The following is an 18,819-nucleotide window of genomic DNA, read 5'->3' as shown; positions in this document are numbered from 1 at the left end:
TATATATAATATATAAAATTATCAAGGAGTTCCAAGTAAAAATATAAAAGTACCAAGAGAACCCTGACGTGGACCACACTGTTCAGGGCCCGCCCAGGCGCTGTCCCGCACGGAGGGTTTGCAGATGTCCGATGGGGTAAGCTCTCCCCTAGAGTTCCCTAAGGAGCGCCAGACCCCAGCATCCAGTGTGATTGGACACAGACCATCTCCACGTTGAAAGTACTTTCCCTGTGGGGAGCGGAGACAATAGCTGTCAGCTGCCTATATCCCACCCCTGCCTCACCCCATTCCAAATTGTCAGCAAGCTTGATTTTAAGACTTCAAATCCTTATAGATTTTCTTTTATCACAAAACATTGGAAACCCAGATCCAAACTTCCATCACACCACTTCTATCCACTCCAATAACTAACACCACTACCGCCAAGTCTGGGCTCTGAGCACTGAGGTGACTCAGGAAAACAGCTTTGAATGTTGGTAGGTCAGCATTCAGCCCCAGAGGGGAAGGCAGAGAGCTGCCTAAGTGGGAGGCTGGCATTTTGCATGACAGTGTAAGAGGGTACATTGCCAAGGGTCTTGCCCTTGTGTCATTCTGAAGTTGGTGGGAGGCTATTAACCTGGATAAGTCTGCCTGAATTTTAGGCACGTCTCAAACACTGGTAAAATAACTAGAAAAGTTGATTCTCCCAGTATTTCCTTGTTGAGTCCTCATACCGCAATTTTCCTCCCGACAGACCATAGCCACCCCTCCTCCGCTTCCTGATCTTTAGGTTGATCAGGGATCCAAACTGTTCAGTGCAGGCTGTTGGCCACCTAGGAGACCTCTGCACAGCTGCTGGCTAGTGCAGGGCGGACAGGAACCGTCTTCCGCTCCGGCCTGAGCCCCTCTGGGTTTCCCTTCCAAGTTCCTCCTGTGCCAAGGACTGGGCTGTGAGGTTGGCCATGCTGGCAGGGTCTGTCCCCCTGCAGCCAGGACTGTTACCAGAGTTGCACGCTCTGCTAGCTTGTCTGGAAGGATTTCTTGGAGTCGAATGCCTTTACAGGCAGAGATTATATTTCCTGACTTCAGAATATTTTAGTGTGCTTCTTGCCCCAGGAAATGCCACAACTTCATTTATGAAAAAATCCCAATACAGGGCAAGCAGGAGGGTGTTCTCCAACACCAGCCCCAGCCTCTGGCCCTTTACGTTTCAATTTCTGAGCTCATCCTGGTTAGGCCCTATGGAGGGAGAGGCAGAGTGGCCCTTTGTAATCCATAATTCTTAGAGATGAATCAAATTTTTATCCTTTTTAGAAAGTAGACTATTATTATCTCTTTACTCTAGAGGTACAAATTATAGGCTTTTGTATGCCTTAGTCATACTAATGTTTACCAATTTCTCTAAAGAGTATTACCATAGTTAGTTATTAGTGATACTGCTGCCTTTAAAAAGTGCCAGGAAATAAAGTAGAGAGGAATTCATTTTGCTACTTGCCCTTCATGGTCTCTCAAAACTAATGAACTCCTCAGGCCTCTTCTGGAGATAAAACCCAAACCAGCATCTTTCTTTCATTTGACCTTGTAAAGCTCATGTTCTTTTGGAGAAATATTGGCATAATTAGCAGAGCAGCTGACCAAATATATTGTTATTGTGGACTTCCATTCCCTCCGTAAGACATAGTGTGTCTCCTTGAACCATCTCTCTCAGTTGGGGACAGTTTAGCCAAAGAGATTGTCAGTCATCGATTGCCTATTTACTGTGTCCAAAGCCTGGAGTGCAGAGTAGAGGTATGAACAGCACCGGGCTGTCCTTGTACAGGCCATGACCTAAGAATGGTTTATGTAGTGAAACAGTTGAAAAACATCAAAAGAATAATATTTTGAGACATATGAAAAATATATCAAATATCAATTTTAGTATTCATAAAGTTGTATTGGAATACAGACCTACCCATTCATGTATTGTCAATGAGTAGTTGGAACCTTTGAGGGATCATAATGTCACATAACTTAAAATACTTAGTAGATACTTGGGCCCTTTGCAGAAATGGTTGTCTCGCCCTGGAACATAACGTGCCCCCTGGTCTGCCGCTGCTGGAGAAGGATAGGGAAATAAGCAAGTCAATCACAACTTGCAGGTTTCGGGGAGAGAAAGACATGTGGGAGCAGATGGGAGAAGGCTAACCATACTTAGGGTCAGCAAAGTCTATGGGAAGGGAGAAGTCTTGAGCTAACTTCTAAAGGAGATCAACAGAGGGGACCAGAGAAAGGCAATGCTTGGACTTGTCAACCCATGAAAACATGCAATATTTTTAAGGATTCATGCAATTTCGTGTGGTAAGAGCAAAAGACAGTTGTTGACAAGTTGCAATGAGGGAATAAATCTTGATCAGCTAGAGGGCTTTTGTGATGGAGCCTGGGAGTGGGAGCAAGTTGTGAAAGCTCAGGGACCCCTAAGGGTGGTTTCCTGTGCAAGACTGATCAGCTTGATGTTGAAGAAAGGCCCTGATACCCAGGAGACATTGAAGAGGAGGGGGTGGGAGGGCTTTGCCGAAGAAGTTAAGGATATTATAAGGTTGTGATTAGACCTGCATTAAGACTGGCGGTGGGTAGCTGCTACACTATCAGAATATTAAAAGAAGTCAGTTGGAAGATAAGGGGATCAATTCGATGGCTCTAGGGCGGAGTTGGGGGAGTAATGGAGAGGGGCCATGTGATGTGATTCATAGAGGCTGATTGGTAGGAAAGATAAGTTCCTTTGAAAATTTTCTTTTCTGGGGAGTCTGTGTGATTATGGCTGGTAAGCAGCTGGATTTAGGAGTCTGGCGCTCAGAACAGAAATTTGAGCTGGAGATTAATGGTATATCTGGTGGTTGAAACCAGTGTGTTGGCAAAGGAAAGTGATTCAGGTGAGAAGATCGGCAGTTTAAGGAACACAGAGAGACACGAAGAGAAGGCAGAGAGAAGTGTGACCAGTGCAAAAAAGAGTGGGGTCGGGTGAGGAGGGGAAGAACTTCAGGGAGGAGTGGCAAGTGAGCAACAGTTCCAGATGCCATGTCAAGAGTAGGTGAAATAAAACCAAAGTGTGTTCACTGAATTTGGCAGCCTGGGGGTTGGATGAATAGATACAAGATTACAGTCGCCTGAGAATGGCAGGGATAGGCAGAAGGGGGCTCAGACTATGTCACAGACCTCAGCTGAATGAGGACAGAATCTAGAGGGGGCTGTGGAATTGAGAGAGGCTCTGTGTTTTAACGGTAGAGTTAGGCCTGGGCAAATGCTGAGAAGATAGACCCAGAAGAAATCATAAGATTGAAGATCCAGGTGGGAAAGAATAGTTTGCTGCCCCTGAGAACATGGAGAAAGGACCCAGCCTGCAGGGGTGGGGGTTGCCTTGTATAGGAGGGACCCAGTGCCCCTGAGGTGGGCAGGTGGGGGGAGATGATGGCACAGCTGGAGATGGCTGCATTTGCTCCTCAAGAAAAATAAACTGAAGGGACTCCTTGCAAAATATGTCTGTCGAGTATGGCCATCTGCTGAGACAGAGAAGCACAGGGTGGAGAAGGGAGAGCCACGGAGGACTTTGGGGGAGGTAGCTGAGCCAAGAGATGTTACTGGGCATGATTGAGAGCCTTCTTGAGGTGGGAGTAGGGTTGGCCCCAATTAACAGGGCTTTGTGGCCTTCCTTTTTTACCCAATAGAGATGAAGAGTAAGTGCAGAGGACAAAATGGTGAGACTGGCTACGGTGGTTTTTTGTATGCAGTTGCTGGACAACAGCGGCAAGTTCGACCTTGCAGTTTGCCTTCAGTGGTGTGAGAGTGATTAAGCAAGGGTGTCCAGCCTGTGGCCCAACACGAAATCATAAATTTACTTAAAACAGTATGAAATTTTTTGTGATTATGTGTCACAATGTATTTAATATGTGGCCCAGGACAATCGTTCTTCCAGTGTGGCCCAGAGACTCCAAAAGGTTGGACACCCCAGTACAGGATGGGATATGCTCTCTCAGTTCTTACAGAAGGGACCACAGCCAGAAAGAAACTGGTGGATTGGGCAAAGACTGCATAGTCCAGGGGCTCAAAGTCTTCAGGGGGTGGAACAGGGCACATTGAAATCAAGAAAGTGAGTGGGTGAGAAGCCCTGGAGCTAGTTATTAGCAGTGGGTGGTAGTTTTAGAGTTTGTCATTGGAACAATTTCTGGAAGGGCAGGTTCCTGGCTGGAGTGAGGGAGGAACACCAGAGGGCAGGGGTTAGGCACAGCAGGTTGTGGCTGTCACCCACATGGAGCTGAAGTGCATGGGTCTAGGAAGCAGAGGACCTCTGAGAGTCAGGACACACCAGCTGCAGTTGCGGAGGGCAGCTGAGCGGTCAGGCGCTGGCTCTGTGTGTGCAGGCAGGAGCGTATGTGTGTGTGGGCAACTTGACTCTGTCTGTGACTTTACTATTTTCCAGAAGAGTGGTTATGCAAATTCTAAATACATGAGGCTTGGGAACAACCGCAGCATTGGAGAGAGCAGAGTGCGTTCCTAAGCCACTTTGAAAAGAGGTTATTAAAGAGGCCAACCCAACTTCGAAAAGAGAAGTTTCCCTTGGAAGAGAGAGCAAAGTAGATTGTGTGGTAATGGGAACCATGACAAGAGGCAACTTTGTTGACCTACTGACCTGAGATCATTCTTCAGAGCCGGCATCCCCCTCTTCCAACATCTCCTGATTTCGCTCTGTTTTGTGGCAATATTTTTTGTTGTTGTTTTACTGAGGAGAATGTGAAATGGTTATTCTTCTAACTGATACTTGTATGTGTAATACAGAAGATGAGGGACTGGGTGTGCTGACAGGGAGTGGGGACAATCTCTTCTGTCGAGAAAAGCCACAGAGATGATCATCGATACGAGGTCCGTGTATGTTTTCAAGTGCTTCCAAAGCGGTGTCTCTAGTGATAGCTGAGGTCATGTTTTTGAGATCCAGGCCACAATCTAAGCACTGTTACTCAGTTTTCACACCTAATCCTCACCCTATGAAGTGTACAGCCCTGTGAAGTGTAGGTACTTTTATTATTCTCATCTCGGACGTGGGAAGACTCAGGCACCATTAGCAGGTTTTCCCGAGGTCACACAGATTGGAGGCACCCGAGACTGGGATCTAGACCCTACTACTCCAGAGCCTGTGTGTTCATGGGTCAGTTAGTTCTGTTTATTGTGGGTAAAAACTGCTGCTTATGTGCTGAGCTTGAATGGCTAATTTACAAAATGTCTAGTCAATAAAGTGAAACTGTTTCTTTACTTGCTGCCTCAAACACCTGAGGCAGGACGTCAAGGAGAAATACTTTAACTACAAAAGAGCTGATTTTAGATCAGAAATGGAGAAGAAATTTTTTTCTAAAAACCCAAAGTAATAGCCATTTTGTGAAGTCTTTACTAGTGCTAAATTAATAAACCCCAAAACATATAGAAACATTAGCAAAGGGAGTGGAAAATGTTCAGTGCATTCTACCAAAGCTATCTCTCTCTTTCCATTGGTCTGAGTGAAACAGTTTCTTAGCAAGAATTGTTTATATGAGGAACCATATTTCAACCTTGAATCCTGTTGGTAGATCACACAATAAAATATTAAGGGAACAGAGGTTTGAGCATTTTTATACTCAGCTTAAAAATTCCCTTAATATTTGCCATTAAACAAACTTGACAGATGTGTATGAAAGGGAAGAGTTAGAGATTTTATTTGTGCTGGGATGATAGCTTCTATTCAGAATTCTTACCCACTGCCTGTATGACTTAAGAGAAATGAAAAATAAGGGCAAGAAAAGTGAAATGGCCTATTATAGGTTACAAAGATAAGCAGGTTTTTGTTAGATATTTAAATTTAGATTTGTAAAAATACTACTCTCACCCTGAAAGGTGAAACAACAGTGCACACATGGTTTACCCTGAAGATCAGTAACACTGAGTTCTGTGAGTTTGCAGTAGACGGTTTGTCCAACGCAGAAAAAAAGGGGGAAAATTACTTGTGTTTATTTCTACTTCCCACGAGGAAGTCCACTAATAGTCTTCTAAGACTGGCTTTGGTCCACACACTAGAGTGTGGGAAACAAATGGACATATATCAAAGTTGATTCCTGATCCCAAAAGGTTTAATTTAATTAACACAGAAGATGGATTTCGATCAGTTTTTAAACCATGTACCATTACATCAGCCTTGCAGCATGATTTACTGTTAAAATTGTAAGGGTCACTGTACTTCTCCCATCTCCTATCCAAATGCTGCCATGTACCCTTGAGGCTAATGGCCAGAGAACTGACACCCCAGCCTCTGGTTTACCTGAAAAGAGATTTTGATTTTATCTGCTTCATAGTCGGTCTAATGCCCCTTGGGCCAAAGAGGCAGAGTGAGGGCTGGCTTTGTCCAAGGACAGCTCCCGAGTCTGCGTTCCTGCAGGGTGAGCACACTGGCCTGGCGTCGAGTGTCTGGCTCTGGCTCTGACCAACCACGGACGCCTGGTCAAGCCATGTTCTTTCTCAGGTCCTTAGGGCCCTCATGCTCCAAAATGCAGGGGTTGGATTAAGTCGTACTCCACATTTTCTAATTCTGAAATTCGGTAACCATGTCTGTCTTCTTAGTCCTGTGATACACAACATTAACCTTTTGCTACAAGGTGTTTCATCTGTTCATGAATTGAGGACAGGATCAAAGTTGCATTCAACTGAAACTGGGAGCGTAGGTTCTAATCCATGCTCCCAGTTTTATGAGAATGCTAGGATATCTTTTTTTTATCTATAAAAGTATTGGGCTCATTCCTTTATTTCTTTTATTGAGTTAATCATATCCATAGGTTTTTTTCTGTTTTCTTACCTCAGGCACTTTTGGGTAGAAACTTAGCTGATATAACAGTTCTTTTCTCCAGTGAATTCTTTGAATCCTTTTACAAAGAAAAATTTAACATCGTGTATTTTATAATGTATAACAAAGTTTGCAGCTTTTGAGGACTGCTCTGTGGATATAGCAATGGTGTGTTAATGCTCCAGGGCTGGTAATCAAAAGAAAAGGCGTCTCCTATCTAATGAAATAATTAAAATAATTAATTGAGAGATTGGCTTCTTAGGTAAGCAAGTGGTCAGATGAATGGATAACATCTTTTTTATTCTCCTATTTGCCTGGAATCCATTCCTGTCTCTGAGGCTTTGGGCCTGGGCGCAATCATTTTGTAACTGTCTGGCTTCATGATTGATTGATGCAGGCAAATGTCTGATGACCAGGCCAACAGAACAGTGGGGGAGGCTGCTGTGATTTGTTGTGGCTGAAAACAAATCCTCGTAGAGAATGTTACAACTGTTCTCCTCCTATTGGACCCTGTGTGTATCTGTGTGTGTGTGTCCTTTTGGTCACTCACCCAAAAGGCCCAGAATCCACTGTCATAAAATATGGGCCCTTTTCATCTTCAGTCTTAGAGATTTGTCTCTGATATCAAGATATTGCCCTAATGCTTCAAAGAACAAAACTTGAGAGCTCTTTCTGTTTTAATAGCAGCCGTAACTAGAATGTGAGTTTTTATCAAACTTTAAATTCCAGTGTTGGGTACTTTCTCATTTCCTCTCATGTAGTAAAGATTTATTGAATTCCTACCGTGTATCAGGCATTGAAGTAGGAATAGAGTTCCCGTCCTCAGAGAGCACATAGATGATTAGGGTCACAGGCATATAAACAAATCGTTCCAGTACAGGTAATAAGTAAAACAGTGCAGGTATTTCTTGTGTGGAGTGGTAGAAGGTAGGAGGGAGTGATTAATTTTGAATGAGTCAATGAAAAAATTCATGAGAGTGTCTGGATCTTGAAGCACATTTAATACTTCATCAAGCACATTTAATACTTCATCATGCACATTTAATACTTCATCATGCAAATGTTCCTTTCGAAGAATTCTCTGATTTTTGTTTTTATCTGAGATTTGCTAAGGAGACAGAATTGGCAAATTAGCGCAGAATTGACAGAATTAGCGCAGAATTAGCGCAAGGGGATAGAGGAGTCCAGGTGATTTTCAGGTTTCAGTGGACTTGATTCGGGAGATGGTCATTAACCGAGTAAGGATGGCCAGTCAGGAAGCACTTCAGCCTATGTGAGGACCTTCCAGGAAAGGGCGTGCTTCTCTCACTGCCAGCTGGGAGGAGACTGTCCTCTGTCCTGGCATTTAAAGGCTGCGCCGTCTTGTTGTTCTGTTCCCAGTCAGTGATGTCACCGGCATTGCAGATGCAGGACTAATGTGCTCTTTGCATCCAGGCTGATGACTGCAGGTTGTATGGAGCAGAGAGGAGGACAGAGAGAGTCATAGGACAGCGACCATGAGTTTTCTTTGGCGCCTGCTCAGAGAAACAGTCGCTTAGAGTCTTTACTATTCAACAATCATTTCTTCCTGTGCACTGTGATCTACTTTGGGGGTTGGGTGGATTAGATCTCCAATATTTGGAAGTTAGCCAGGCTCTAGTGTCAGGTTTTCAGGTCATGGGGTGTTTCTGAATAAGTTGTCCTTATCGAGGTTTTTGCACAGATTTTGTTTTCACTGGTTTGAGTGTTGAGAGTTGAAGCTTTAAGCTCTCGTGAGCAGTCTGCCATTAACAACCTGGTTCTGTGAATGTGTATCTGCAATTTGTATTCAACAATAGAAAATTCAACCTATCTTTTATGGATATGAGTGTATTTTATGTGGGATTCTTTTACATTGTTTGTTCTGATATGGGCAGCTTTGGAAATAGGTATTCACAAAAATTCTCACATATAATCAGGACACTGTAGTTCCCAGCAATTTGCCTTTGAAGCTATTGATTTACTATAGCTTTGTTTTGTGAGCTTAGTGACTTCTGTGATGACACATGTATGACTTTCTGTTCTAAGTTTCATAGTTTTGCATTGCTGTTTTTTTCTTTAAGCTCCATCCATAGTTTAGTCTAGCAAAAAAACATTCAGTATACAGAGAGAGCAATGGTGACATTATGATTATCTCAGGATTACATTAATAAGATTCAACAATGGAGGAGTGACTTGTAAAGTCATTACCTCTACACTCACGTCTAAGTTTCCATGACTGTTGGGCATTTAAATTTGGGGCAGGTTGGAAAAATATGTCAGGAGGATTCCTGCATTTTATTATATTCTAGCAAAAATTATCACAGCAAAAGGTATCTTGAACCAAAGTCTCATTTAGTTAACGCTCTTTGATCAAAACATTCCCTGGTCTTCCAGGTAAGGATGAAAATTAAGAGGTTAAAAGCCCGACTACTTTATGAGATTGACTAAAATATTCTTAAACGGGATCAGATGGGACCGAGTCACTGTTCTGTCGCCGCACACCGACTTCTCAGAATGACACAGGATTACATTTGTAAAGTTTGGTTATGTATGGTTTTCAGAGAGAGAAAGAAAGGAAAGAAATAATCCTGGCAAGGGAGAATAGTAAGATTGAATCTAGAAACCTTGGACACTTGCACAATCAAGAGCCCAATCCAGCCACATATCTGTTGTGAGCTGCAAGCTCTTTAGCTTTCCCAAGGGTTGGTTTTGATTGAACAGCACGCAGGGCTTTGGCCTGTGTCTCTTTGTGGTTTCCTCAGGGCCTTGCACTGCTTTGGAAGGTTCAGGGTGTGTGCAGCTTACCAGAGGAAGCTCTGACCACCTAGTGTTGCCTTCAGTTAAGGCTCCCATCCCCCTTGTCTTGCACGGGGGGTGAGGAAGGGAAGAAAGGGGCTCATTGTTGCCGTGGCAGTGACACTCAAGGACGTTAAAAATGGCAACTAATTGTATAACTTTGCTGCAAACACAGTCTCCAGGACTTAATTTACTTATATTTTAAATGAGGGTGCTGTAGTGTATCTGCAAGGTCTGTCTTAGCTTGTTCAGGCTACTAAAATAGAATACCATAGACTGAGTCGCTTAAACAACAAACACTTATTGCTTACAGTTCTGGAGGCTCGTAGGTGAAGGTGTCCAGGGTGAAGGTGCTGGCTCACTCAGTGGCTGCGTAGGGCTCTCATCTTATTTGCAGACAACTATTTTCTCATTGGTCCTCATATGGCAGTTTTGATAAGGGCATTAATCCCATCACGAGGTCCCCACCCTTATGACTTCCTCTAACCCTCACTACCTCCCAGAAGTTCCACCTCCAAATATTGTCGCATTAGGGATTAGAGACCAGGAACTTCAATAGGAGCTTTAGAGAGATGCATACATTCAGTTGATAGCAGGTCTTCGTCATTCTGTGACTGGTAGAGGCTGCCTTACGGTCAACATTTCCCATGAGGGGACTGTAGGCCTCAAGGTTCATTTGTAGACAAATGTGAGTTTTAGTCTTAGCTCTGATTCTTTTATATTCATGTTGTTGGACAGGTTCTCTGTAAGTCTCCATTTCCCCAACCGTGAAACTGTTCAGTAACAGTGTCTATACGAAAATTTTCCATCAAGATTAAATGAAAATTGTGCATGTAAAGCACATAGCACAGTGCCTGGCTATCAAAATATATCCTTGATAAAAATCTGGTTTTTAAATTACGAAAATAACCAAACTAATTTGGGCAAAAGCTAAGTGGTAACATAAGAAATAGAATGGTTTCACCAAACTTTGGTCATTGATATCAAAATTTGTACTTGATTGTGAATTTTGGGAGTCTCTTCCAGTGATAACGCCCATTTGTCTGTGTTGACGTAATAGACATATGGTGTGTGTGTGTGTGTATGCATGTGCATACATGTGTGTGAGCACACATGTCTGATAGCCTGCCCCATAAGCTTTTTTAGTAACTAGCTCATTTTCCACTACTATAAAAGAATTTCAACTAATACGCCACTCCCAAATTTTGGTTATATTTTACCTACATAAACAAATTGCTTTTATTTCAACAAAACAAGGAACTATTTAACCCAGCTTTGTTTTTAAAGATTATCCTTTATCAAAAATGCTCTTGTGCACCTCAGTAAAGGGTGCTCCAATTAATTGTTACAGCAAGAAAATGCTAAAAAGCAGCCACACACAAAGAGCTCAACTCTTAAAATCCCACATTCCCGTGAATCACCCCTTGTTGACATCCATGCCATTAATAATGTGGCAAGTATCCTAAAATGTTTAATACTCACATTTTACCAAAATTATTGATTCTCCATTTAGGTTTAATGACTCAGCTGAAAAGGTAGAGTTAACCGTGTTCTCCTAAGACCCAAATGTCAGGGTGATCAGTTTTTTTTAAAGCTTAACTTGTATTGCTCAGAGGGTGACAGCTGCCTGAAAGAGTGAGCATCTCCACTAGGAGGCCAGAGGAGACCAGTCACCAGTGAGAAAGGTCAGCAGTAAGATTCTAATGGCTGGATCTTTCAACACAGGAACTAGAGTTGAATGAACTCTGACTCTGGATTTCAACAATCCCGGGAGTCTTGTCTTCTCATGACCATTCGTACAGGAGGCATTTGCTACAACTCCAGAACATCTGAGAAAGGAAGGAAGGGAAAAATGCACATTACAGAGCACAGCACTGGGGATGGGACGGAGTTCCTTGTGTTTCAGCAACATTTAAGCTTCTGGAGAGCAAGGAGGAATTCTGGAAGCTTGTGAGGAATAAAACACAATCTAAGCGTTATTTGTAATGTGAAATGCAATTAACAAACGGCACTCGGAGCTGGAAATTTGAGAGGTTGTGTCTTCATGAAAACGTCAAGTAGCTCTCCTAGAATTCAGTTTAAAGTGCTCTATGAAGCCCTGCGGGGTTTATCTCTGCACACTGGGTAGATTTATGTATTTACGAGAGGGCTACCGGGAGTGTATGCATGGAAAGTGACTTTAAGCTTCAGCAAATTATCTGATTTCTGGCCTTTCAAAGGAAATCAATAAAAAAAGAATAGGATCCTACAAAATGAGTGCTTTTCCCTGGTGAAGCTGTCCCCTATCATGGCACTTATCTGCAATGAACCTGTCACAAGCCGTAATGGTTTTGTGATTAGTGCAAATGAATGTTCCTCACCACATAGATTTACTATTGATTTTTTAATTAATAATAATATCTTGTATTTATATAGTTACCATCTCTGAGGAAATCTGAGTGCTTTATAGTTGATGAATTTCTATTTATCTTCATACAGTTCTGCTGAACATATAGATTAGGTATTCCAATTGCATTTTAAGGAGGAAAAATAGAACCAGAAAAATTAAATTATTGGCTACTGAGCTTTCAGAAAGCTGATAATAGAATCATCCATTAAAATCTGGTATTTTTTACTTCTAATTCTGGCTGTTCCCCAAATCATCTCATCAGTTGGGCCAACTCAGAATATTCCTTAGGAATATTCCGAATATTCCTTAGGAAAAAGAAATTGATCATAACAATTACTTGAAATTGTCGTAATCGACAGACATTTCCATATCTCCTTGTTAAGTTGGTGATGTACAATAGTTGAGTCAATAGTTGAGTCAAAGCTATTTTTATTTATTAGACCATATGCCTTTTTAGTGGCCTTTGACAATATCTTTGGAGTGCAGATAAGTCGCGTGTGCCTGAAGTTGGTCTCCGGGTAAGGGAGCGATGTGCAATTGCAGTTCTGCTATTAGGTAGGTGTGGTGTTCCAAGGGCTGGTGTCTCTCTCACCTGTGGCATTGCTTTAACTGGTGAAACTGTGAAATAATCTCCCAGCAAAAACATGTTCTAAACTCTCTTACTCATTGTACTCATCCTCTCAGTCACCCATTTCTCCAGCCTTTAAAGTGTAGGACGCCAATTTACCTCTTCTCTCTATTATAATTGCTGTTCAGTTTTCCTCCCACAAGTTCATTGCTTTGCCCCTCTGTTTCCTCCTTACTATGGCCCCTCTACTCCTCACGTTTGTGCGGGTAACCTCCTTCCTCTCCTGCTTCCCCCGTGGATTCCTCAGTCTGGCTTCGATCAATTTTTCTCATTCTCTGTGATTTTTGAAATTATGAATTATTGAGGCACACAAAAAGGGCACAGAATAACATGTTGAACACCCATTTTTCCAGCACCCTCTTTAAAAAATGCAACATTAGAAGCCCTGGCTGGTGTAGCTCAGTGGATTGAGCACGGGCCTGCGAACCAGACGATCGCGGTTCGATTCCCAGTCAGGGCACATGCTTGGGTTGCAGGCCAGTTTCCGGCAGGGGCCAGTTCCCTGCAGGGGATGCACGAGAAGCAACCATACATTGATGTTTCCTTCCTCTCTCCTTCCCTTCCCCTCTAAAGATAAGTAAATAAAATATTTTTAAAAAATGCAACATTAGAGATACAGGTGGAAGTTGCCATTGAGGCTCCCCCTGATCTCACTTCATTTTTCCTCTCACTGCTATTTTGAGTTTAATGGTTTTTATTCTCATGCATATTTTATACTTTTATTTATCATAATCTGTATTTATAAAAACATATTATTTCTTTAATTATTTCTGAAACTTTCATGTTTTTTTTCATTGTGGCTTTGAGGTTTCCACTATTGTTTTCAGGTTTATCCATGTTAGTATCTGTGACTGTATTCCTTTCTGTTTCATTGCCAAAGTCTTTGGATCCACACACCACACGCTTCTGTTCTTCTAAGGATTGACACTGAGGTTGTGCTGATACTTTTTTCTAAAAAACAAACAAATATGGAAACAATCATTTTGAACACGCATCCTTGTTCACATTTGTGAGAGTGTATATACCCAGGGTTCTAAATGCAGACGAGGGAGGATGTACTCATTTTCAAATTCATTGTTAAAAAATGCCTGTCTGACACATTCTACTAAAAAAAGTACTTTGTTGGCTTCTCCAACAGCGATCAGTGGAATCGCAAACTCCTGAAAGAGGTGGGCCCCTCCTCACTTTTCTCCCTGAAGGACTGCCCCTGCCCAGGACTCTTCTTTGTGAGGAGCTCACAAATTCAAAAGTTCTAGGACCCCCTGCTAAAATAGAAATGTATGAAAAATGCAGGGTGCAGTGGGGCCCTAGGTGGACAGAGGACATGAAGCCATGTATTAGGGCACTGTATCTGTTCATCGACTACTTGTTTGTGGTCTCTGAGGTTCTTGTGTTACCCAGTGTCTTTTCCCAAGATGCTCTCTCAGAAATGTGTGATCATCCAATTCACTGTGGAGCAGCAAAGAGCAAGGGTCCCGGAACTGGTCTGCCCAGGTGTAAATTCCTGCTCTACAGCAGCCGGCTGTCTGCTCTTGAGCAAGTTTCTGAATGTGCCAGGGGCTTGGTGTGTTTGCTTTTGAAATGGGGGACATGCCCATGATTATTACTTCATAAGGCTGTGATAAGAGCCAAATGAGATACTATACGTAAAACTCTCAAATAGGCATTTAATGAATTTTTATTGAATTATTGAGGAAAGTAAAAATAACAAGAAATTATATCATACTTTCATTTGTGTCGAGTATCGTTCTAGGAACTGGGGAGATGGTATCAATCTTAATACCTGTCTCCTTCCCAAAGTAAGTTACCAGCTGGGACCAACCCCTTAGCACATTGTTTGGCTCAAGAAATATATGTTGAATGAATAAATGAACCTAATGTATCTCCTAAGGCAATGAAATGCCCAAGATATATCCAGAGCCATAATGGAGCAAGTAAATTATGTCCATGGTAACTGTGCTTTCTGTGTGGTATAGTGGGTTCTTAATCATTGAATATTGATTATTCCCATATAATATAGTTCATTTTTGCTATTAGCCAAAATATTTGAGTAGTCAGAATACCATATTTTTAAAGATAGTGACCAAAGATTTGACCAAATCCTTAATTCCTTAATTGCATACAAAATAGCATTCCCAACTTTTGATTATGACCAGTCTTTTTAACTTTATTTTTTTCTTGAATTTTAGGTCTCATTGTGCACGAAGGAGCTGCAGTTTACAGAGTGTTTAAGCGCTGGCGAGCTGTTAACTTACACTGGGATGTCTTAAATTATGACAAAGCCACAGATATTGAAGAAAGTAGCCGGGGGGAGTCTTCCACAAGCAGGACTTTGTGGTTGCCGCTGACGGCACTGCGGAACAGGAACTTGGTCCACCCGACGCAGTTAACCTCCCCCAGGTTCCAGTGTGGCTACGTGCTGCTGCATCTGTTCAGTCGAATGAGGGCCCATGAAGACCTGTCAGAAGACAACAGCTCAGGGGAAGTTGTGATGAGAGTGACGTCAGTGTGACAACAGGCGATGACGGTGCAGTGTGGACCGCCCTGCACATTTCGGAATGTAATTGCAATGAATGGCAAACCCATAACACTTCCAAAAAAACACATCTATAAACTTTTTAAAATTTATGCTTTTTATATGAACATTTGAATTGCAAATACATTTTTCTGAAAAAAAAAGAGTGCTGGTGGTTTGCTTTCTGATTTATCACACATTTTATCAGTTGATACTTGAAATCATGATACGTATAATTTAACTCAACTAGGTTATGAGAATGATGGAAGTTATCCTTAGGGCCCAAACTATTTTTTTCTCACTCACTTTAAATGTATCTTTATCAGACCTGGTGCTGTGTGTGTAACTTTTCTGACCTGCTGTGAATGGGGAGCAGTTTAGAATTTTGTGGGCAGGCTCCAGAGTGCCCATCAGCTGAGCAGCCCAGAAGGGCTGCCACGCTGCTCTGCACTGGGCCTCCTCGTGCCTCATGCTGGTTGGCAAACTTGACCATGACTTTTTAATTTTTTTTATGGGATGAAATAACCTGTCACCAGGAAAGCAAATTCTAGGAATTATGGCTTGTTTTCTGACTTTGAAGCAGTTCAGAGAGCTTATAAAAAGATAAAGTAAAATAGTTTTCCTCCAGTACACATCACATAGCAGGCAGAGCGTCCGGCACACTCACAGCCCTGAGTACTCCCAAAGCATCGCATCCTTGTGTGATGTGTGATGATAATAGTGCTTCGAATTTGCATAAGCCTCTCATGGACCTATCAGAATCATTCTGGTTAATTATTAGTGTCTTGATTTCTGTGAGCACCATCTTAATTAGATTTTCTTTTTGCAGAAGCTTGGATATCTAATCATTTAAACACCAATCTTATTACTTGGTTTAATGAAGTCCTGGCGAAACACGTTCACCAGCAGGGAGAAGTGTTTCTCTTTCACTAGATAAGTGTGTTGTTAAGTGAAAAGAGGAGAAGAAAAATGAAGCTATTGACTCCCCAGGATTAGGCTGCTAACTAATTAGGTGTTACCTGGAGATTTCCACCTTTTAATCCTCCTGATGGAAGTAAATGGCACAGTTTAATCACAGCGACAGAATAGATGAGGAGGCAGGTGGTCATGCTTTCCCTAGAAACAGGAGTTGAGTAATGTAGGTCATTTGAAGCAATTGATCAGGTTTTAAAGCATATGAAATAAAATGCTTTACATTCTAATTTTTAATAATAACCTTTGAAAAATTGGTGATAGGATAGTGAGTGTTTACAGGCAGCATTGTGAGTCCTACACAGCAAATTCTACCAATACTTGGAATGTTTTCCCAGTTCAAAGACTGCCACAAATGAGTTAAGGATGTGATAGATAATTTCCGGAAATGTGGATAAATCAGGAAATCATGAAAGGAGGAAAATGTAGCCATCATTTAGGGGTGGGTCTAGGATGCAAGTGTGTTTCATGTTCTTACTCCAAATGCCCGGTGTAATCTGATCCGACAGGAGCAGAAGCTTGGCTGAGGCCAGTTCTATGACGCTGGTCTCCGTTTCTCAGAATCTTGCCACCTGGGACAGGAAGGCAGATTATTTAATAGACACACTAGGGATGCAAATCTGTCAAAGCCACAATCCATAATTTATACTCACAGGTAGTGATATTTGCCCTGGACAGTTTAACCACTAATAAATAGCGCCACATTCAACAGAGAATAATTGTGGGTACTGTTTGTAGAGCTCTGTATTACCAGAACTGGGTAGAGAGATTTTAGATACAGATCAGACCATCACTGCCACAGTATTTAGCAAACCCACCCTTCTAATCAATGGACACTTTGTATTCCTGTCAACTCATCAGGAAGCGCAAAGGGGCAGAAGATGAGGACCCCTGTTTGCCACGTCTGTGTGGGGCGCTTGGGGTGGAGTTGGCTGGAGTGCCAAGTGCAGCGTGGGTTTGTCCGACTGAAGGGAATGTGCACCCATTGACTCTCGTTCTTCCCAGCACCTTGCCCTTTGGATGGACCTTTTGTCTACACCTATTATTTCCCCTCAATATCTTGTCAGCTACCACCTCTTAGCACCCCCCAACACACACCCCACATGGGGCCCCAGGCAGTGTGGATATATGGATCTGACAGTTCCCACTCAAGAAAATGTACCACCAGTGAAATTATTATATAAACACTAAGTACTCATCTGGTTGTGAAGGGAGCACATTTAGAGAATAGAATTCACTGCTTAAAAATGAAGTTCTAATATCATGCGAGATGAGTTATGAACAATTAACTCTCAATTGTGAATGGTGTAATTCAAATGTGGGCCACCATAAAGCTCAAAAACATTGTCGGTCAGGAAAGAAGTTGGGAATATTTTAAATTAATTCTTTAAAAAACTTTCAAACATAAAATCAGATCTGTATGCAGTCTCTGTTTCCAAGCACCAATGCGCAGTGCACGTATTTGTGGAGCACCTTTCGTGTGGGTCAGACACTGTTAGTAGCAGGCCGCGGCGTGGCCCAGCTTCTCAGGGAGTCGGTGTGTCGGGACAGGTGAGCCAGAGGAAGCGGCAGTCCAGAGGAGCGATTGGTTTTCCCTAGGGCAGGTGCAAACGTCACTGAGGAGCTGTCAAGACTTGAATCTTAAAGCATGAGTAGAGGCTGCCAGTCAGACAAGTAGAGAAGAACATTCTAGAAACAACTCGGGAGTAAAAGAGGCATGTTCCCATAATGGTGAAAGATTTCACATGGGGAAGCATAGGATACATGTGAAGACATGATCCAACCCTGTGGGGCTGGCTGGGTAGCTGGGACTGAATTCTACATGGAACCATAAGAAGCTGGTTCAAGCAGCACATCGAAGGAGTTGGCAAGGTGGTCATCTCTGAGGGATGATGTCTTCTCTCCACCCCATACCTCTGGGTAACAACACTCCCACTTCTTAAGGTTGGGATAAAGCGATGTAACGAGTTGTGATCACATCCTCGAGAGTTAAGAGAAATCCTACCTAACGAAGCAGGTGGCAGTCACACGCAGGTGCTGTTGCTCTAAATGACAGACCAGAAACACTGGGCCGAATGGGCTTTCCTCCCCACTCTCAAAAGGCAGCCAAGCCTGTACGTCTGGGAGGAAAGCACATTGTAGCTCGTGTGAAGTCGAAGATAGTTTCTCCACTATTTAAAACATGCCCAAACACATCCCGGAGTAAATAAAAAGCTCATAGAAGTTTTTAAAATACCATTTTTTAAAGAACACATTTTTGTCTTTTATTTTTCTCATTAACTAAAAATACACCAAAATGAAGCAAGCTCTGTATTGCGTCTGCTTCTGTGTGGAAGTGCAGTTCTTTTCCTCCCATTTTCTCTCACCGGTTAACAGTGTTAGCACCACCCAGCATTTGGATGGCGCACTAATGCTCGGTCCTCCTTTCTCTGTGGTGGGGAACAGCAGCGGTCCTTCGTGCTTGGTAATCCAGAATTAGACTGGTTGTCCTCCAGCCATTGATGTCATTTTAAACAGAGATGGTACTCTGTCCGTATTTTCCTTTATAGTTTATTTGTTTGACTTACAAATTTTAATGGCAGTAGGTTGCATATAGCTGGTATTTTAAAATTTTCTGCCCAAGTTCATCCATTATAAAACTTCCATGACAGAGTTTGTTTTGTATTTTCTCTCTGTGTATATATGTCTGTATAAATGACATAACC

General features: G+C 42.4%; 1 protein-coding gene across 1 annotated transcript in view; it reads left to right on the top strand.

Annotated features, from left to right (window-relative positions):
* Window positions 1–15,224, top strand: part of MARCHF11 (membrane associated ring-CH-type finger 11) — a 91,851-nt gene extending 76,627 nt beyond the window's left edge. Inside the window, exon 4 of the mRNA XM_037062800.1 lies at window positions 14,817–15,224. Coding sequence (XP_036918695.1) covers window positions 14,817–15,139 — 323 coding nt within the window. The 3' untranslated portion in view covers window positions 15,140–15,224. The remainder of the gene's footprint in view (window positions 1–14,816) is intronic.
* The last annotated feature ends 3,595 nt before the right edge of the window (window positions 15,225–18,819 follow it).

The sequence above is a fragment of the Sturnira hondurensis genome, unplaced genomic scaffold, assembly GCF_014824575.4.
Source record: "Sturnira hondurensis isolate 20B ecotype Veracruz unplaced genomic scaffold, ASM1482457v3 Scaffold0014384, whole genome shotgun sequence".
Taxonomy (NCBI): domain Eukaryota; kingdom Metazoa; phylum Chordata; class Mammalia; order Chiroptera; family Phyllostomidae; genus Sturnira; species Sturnira hondurensis.
Note: the sequence above shows the minus strand (reverse complement) of the source record. Positions and strands in the feature narration are given on the sequence as shown.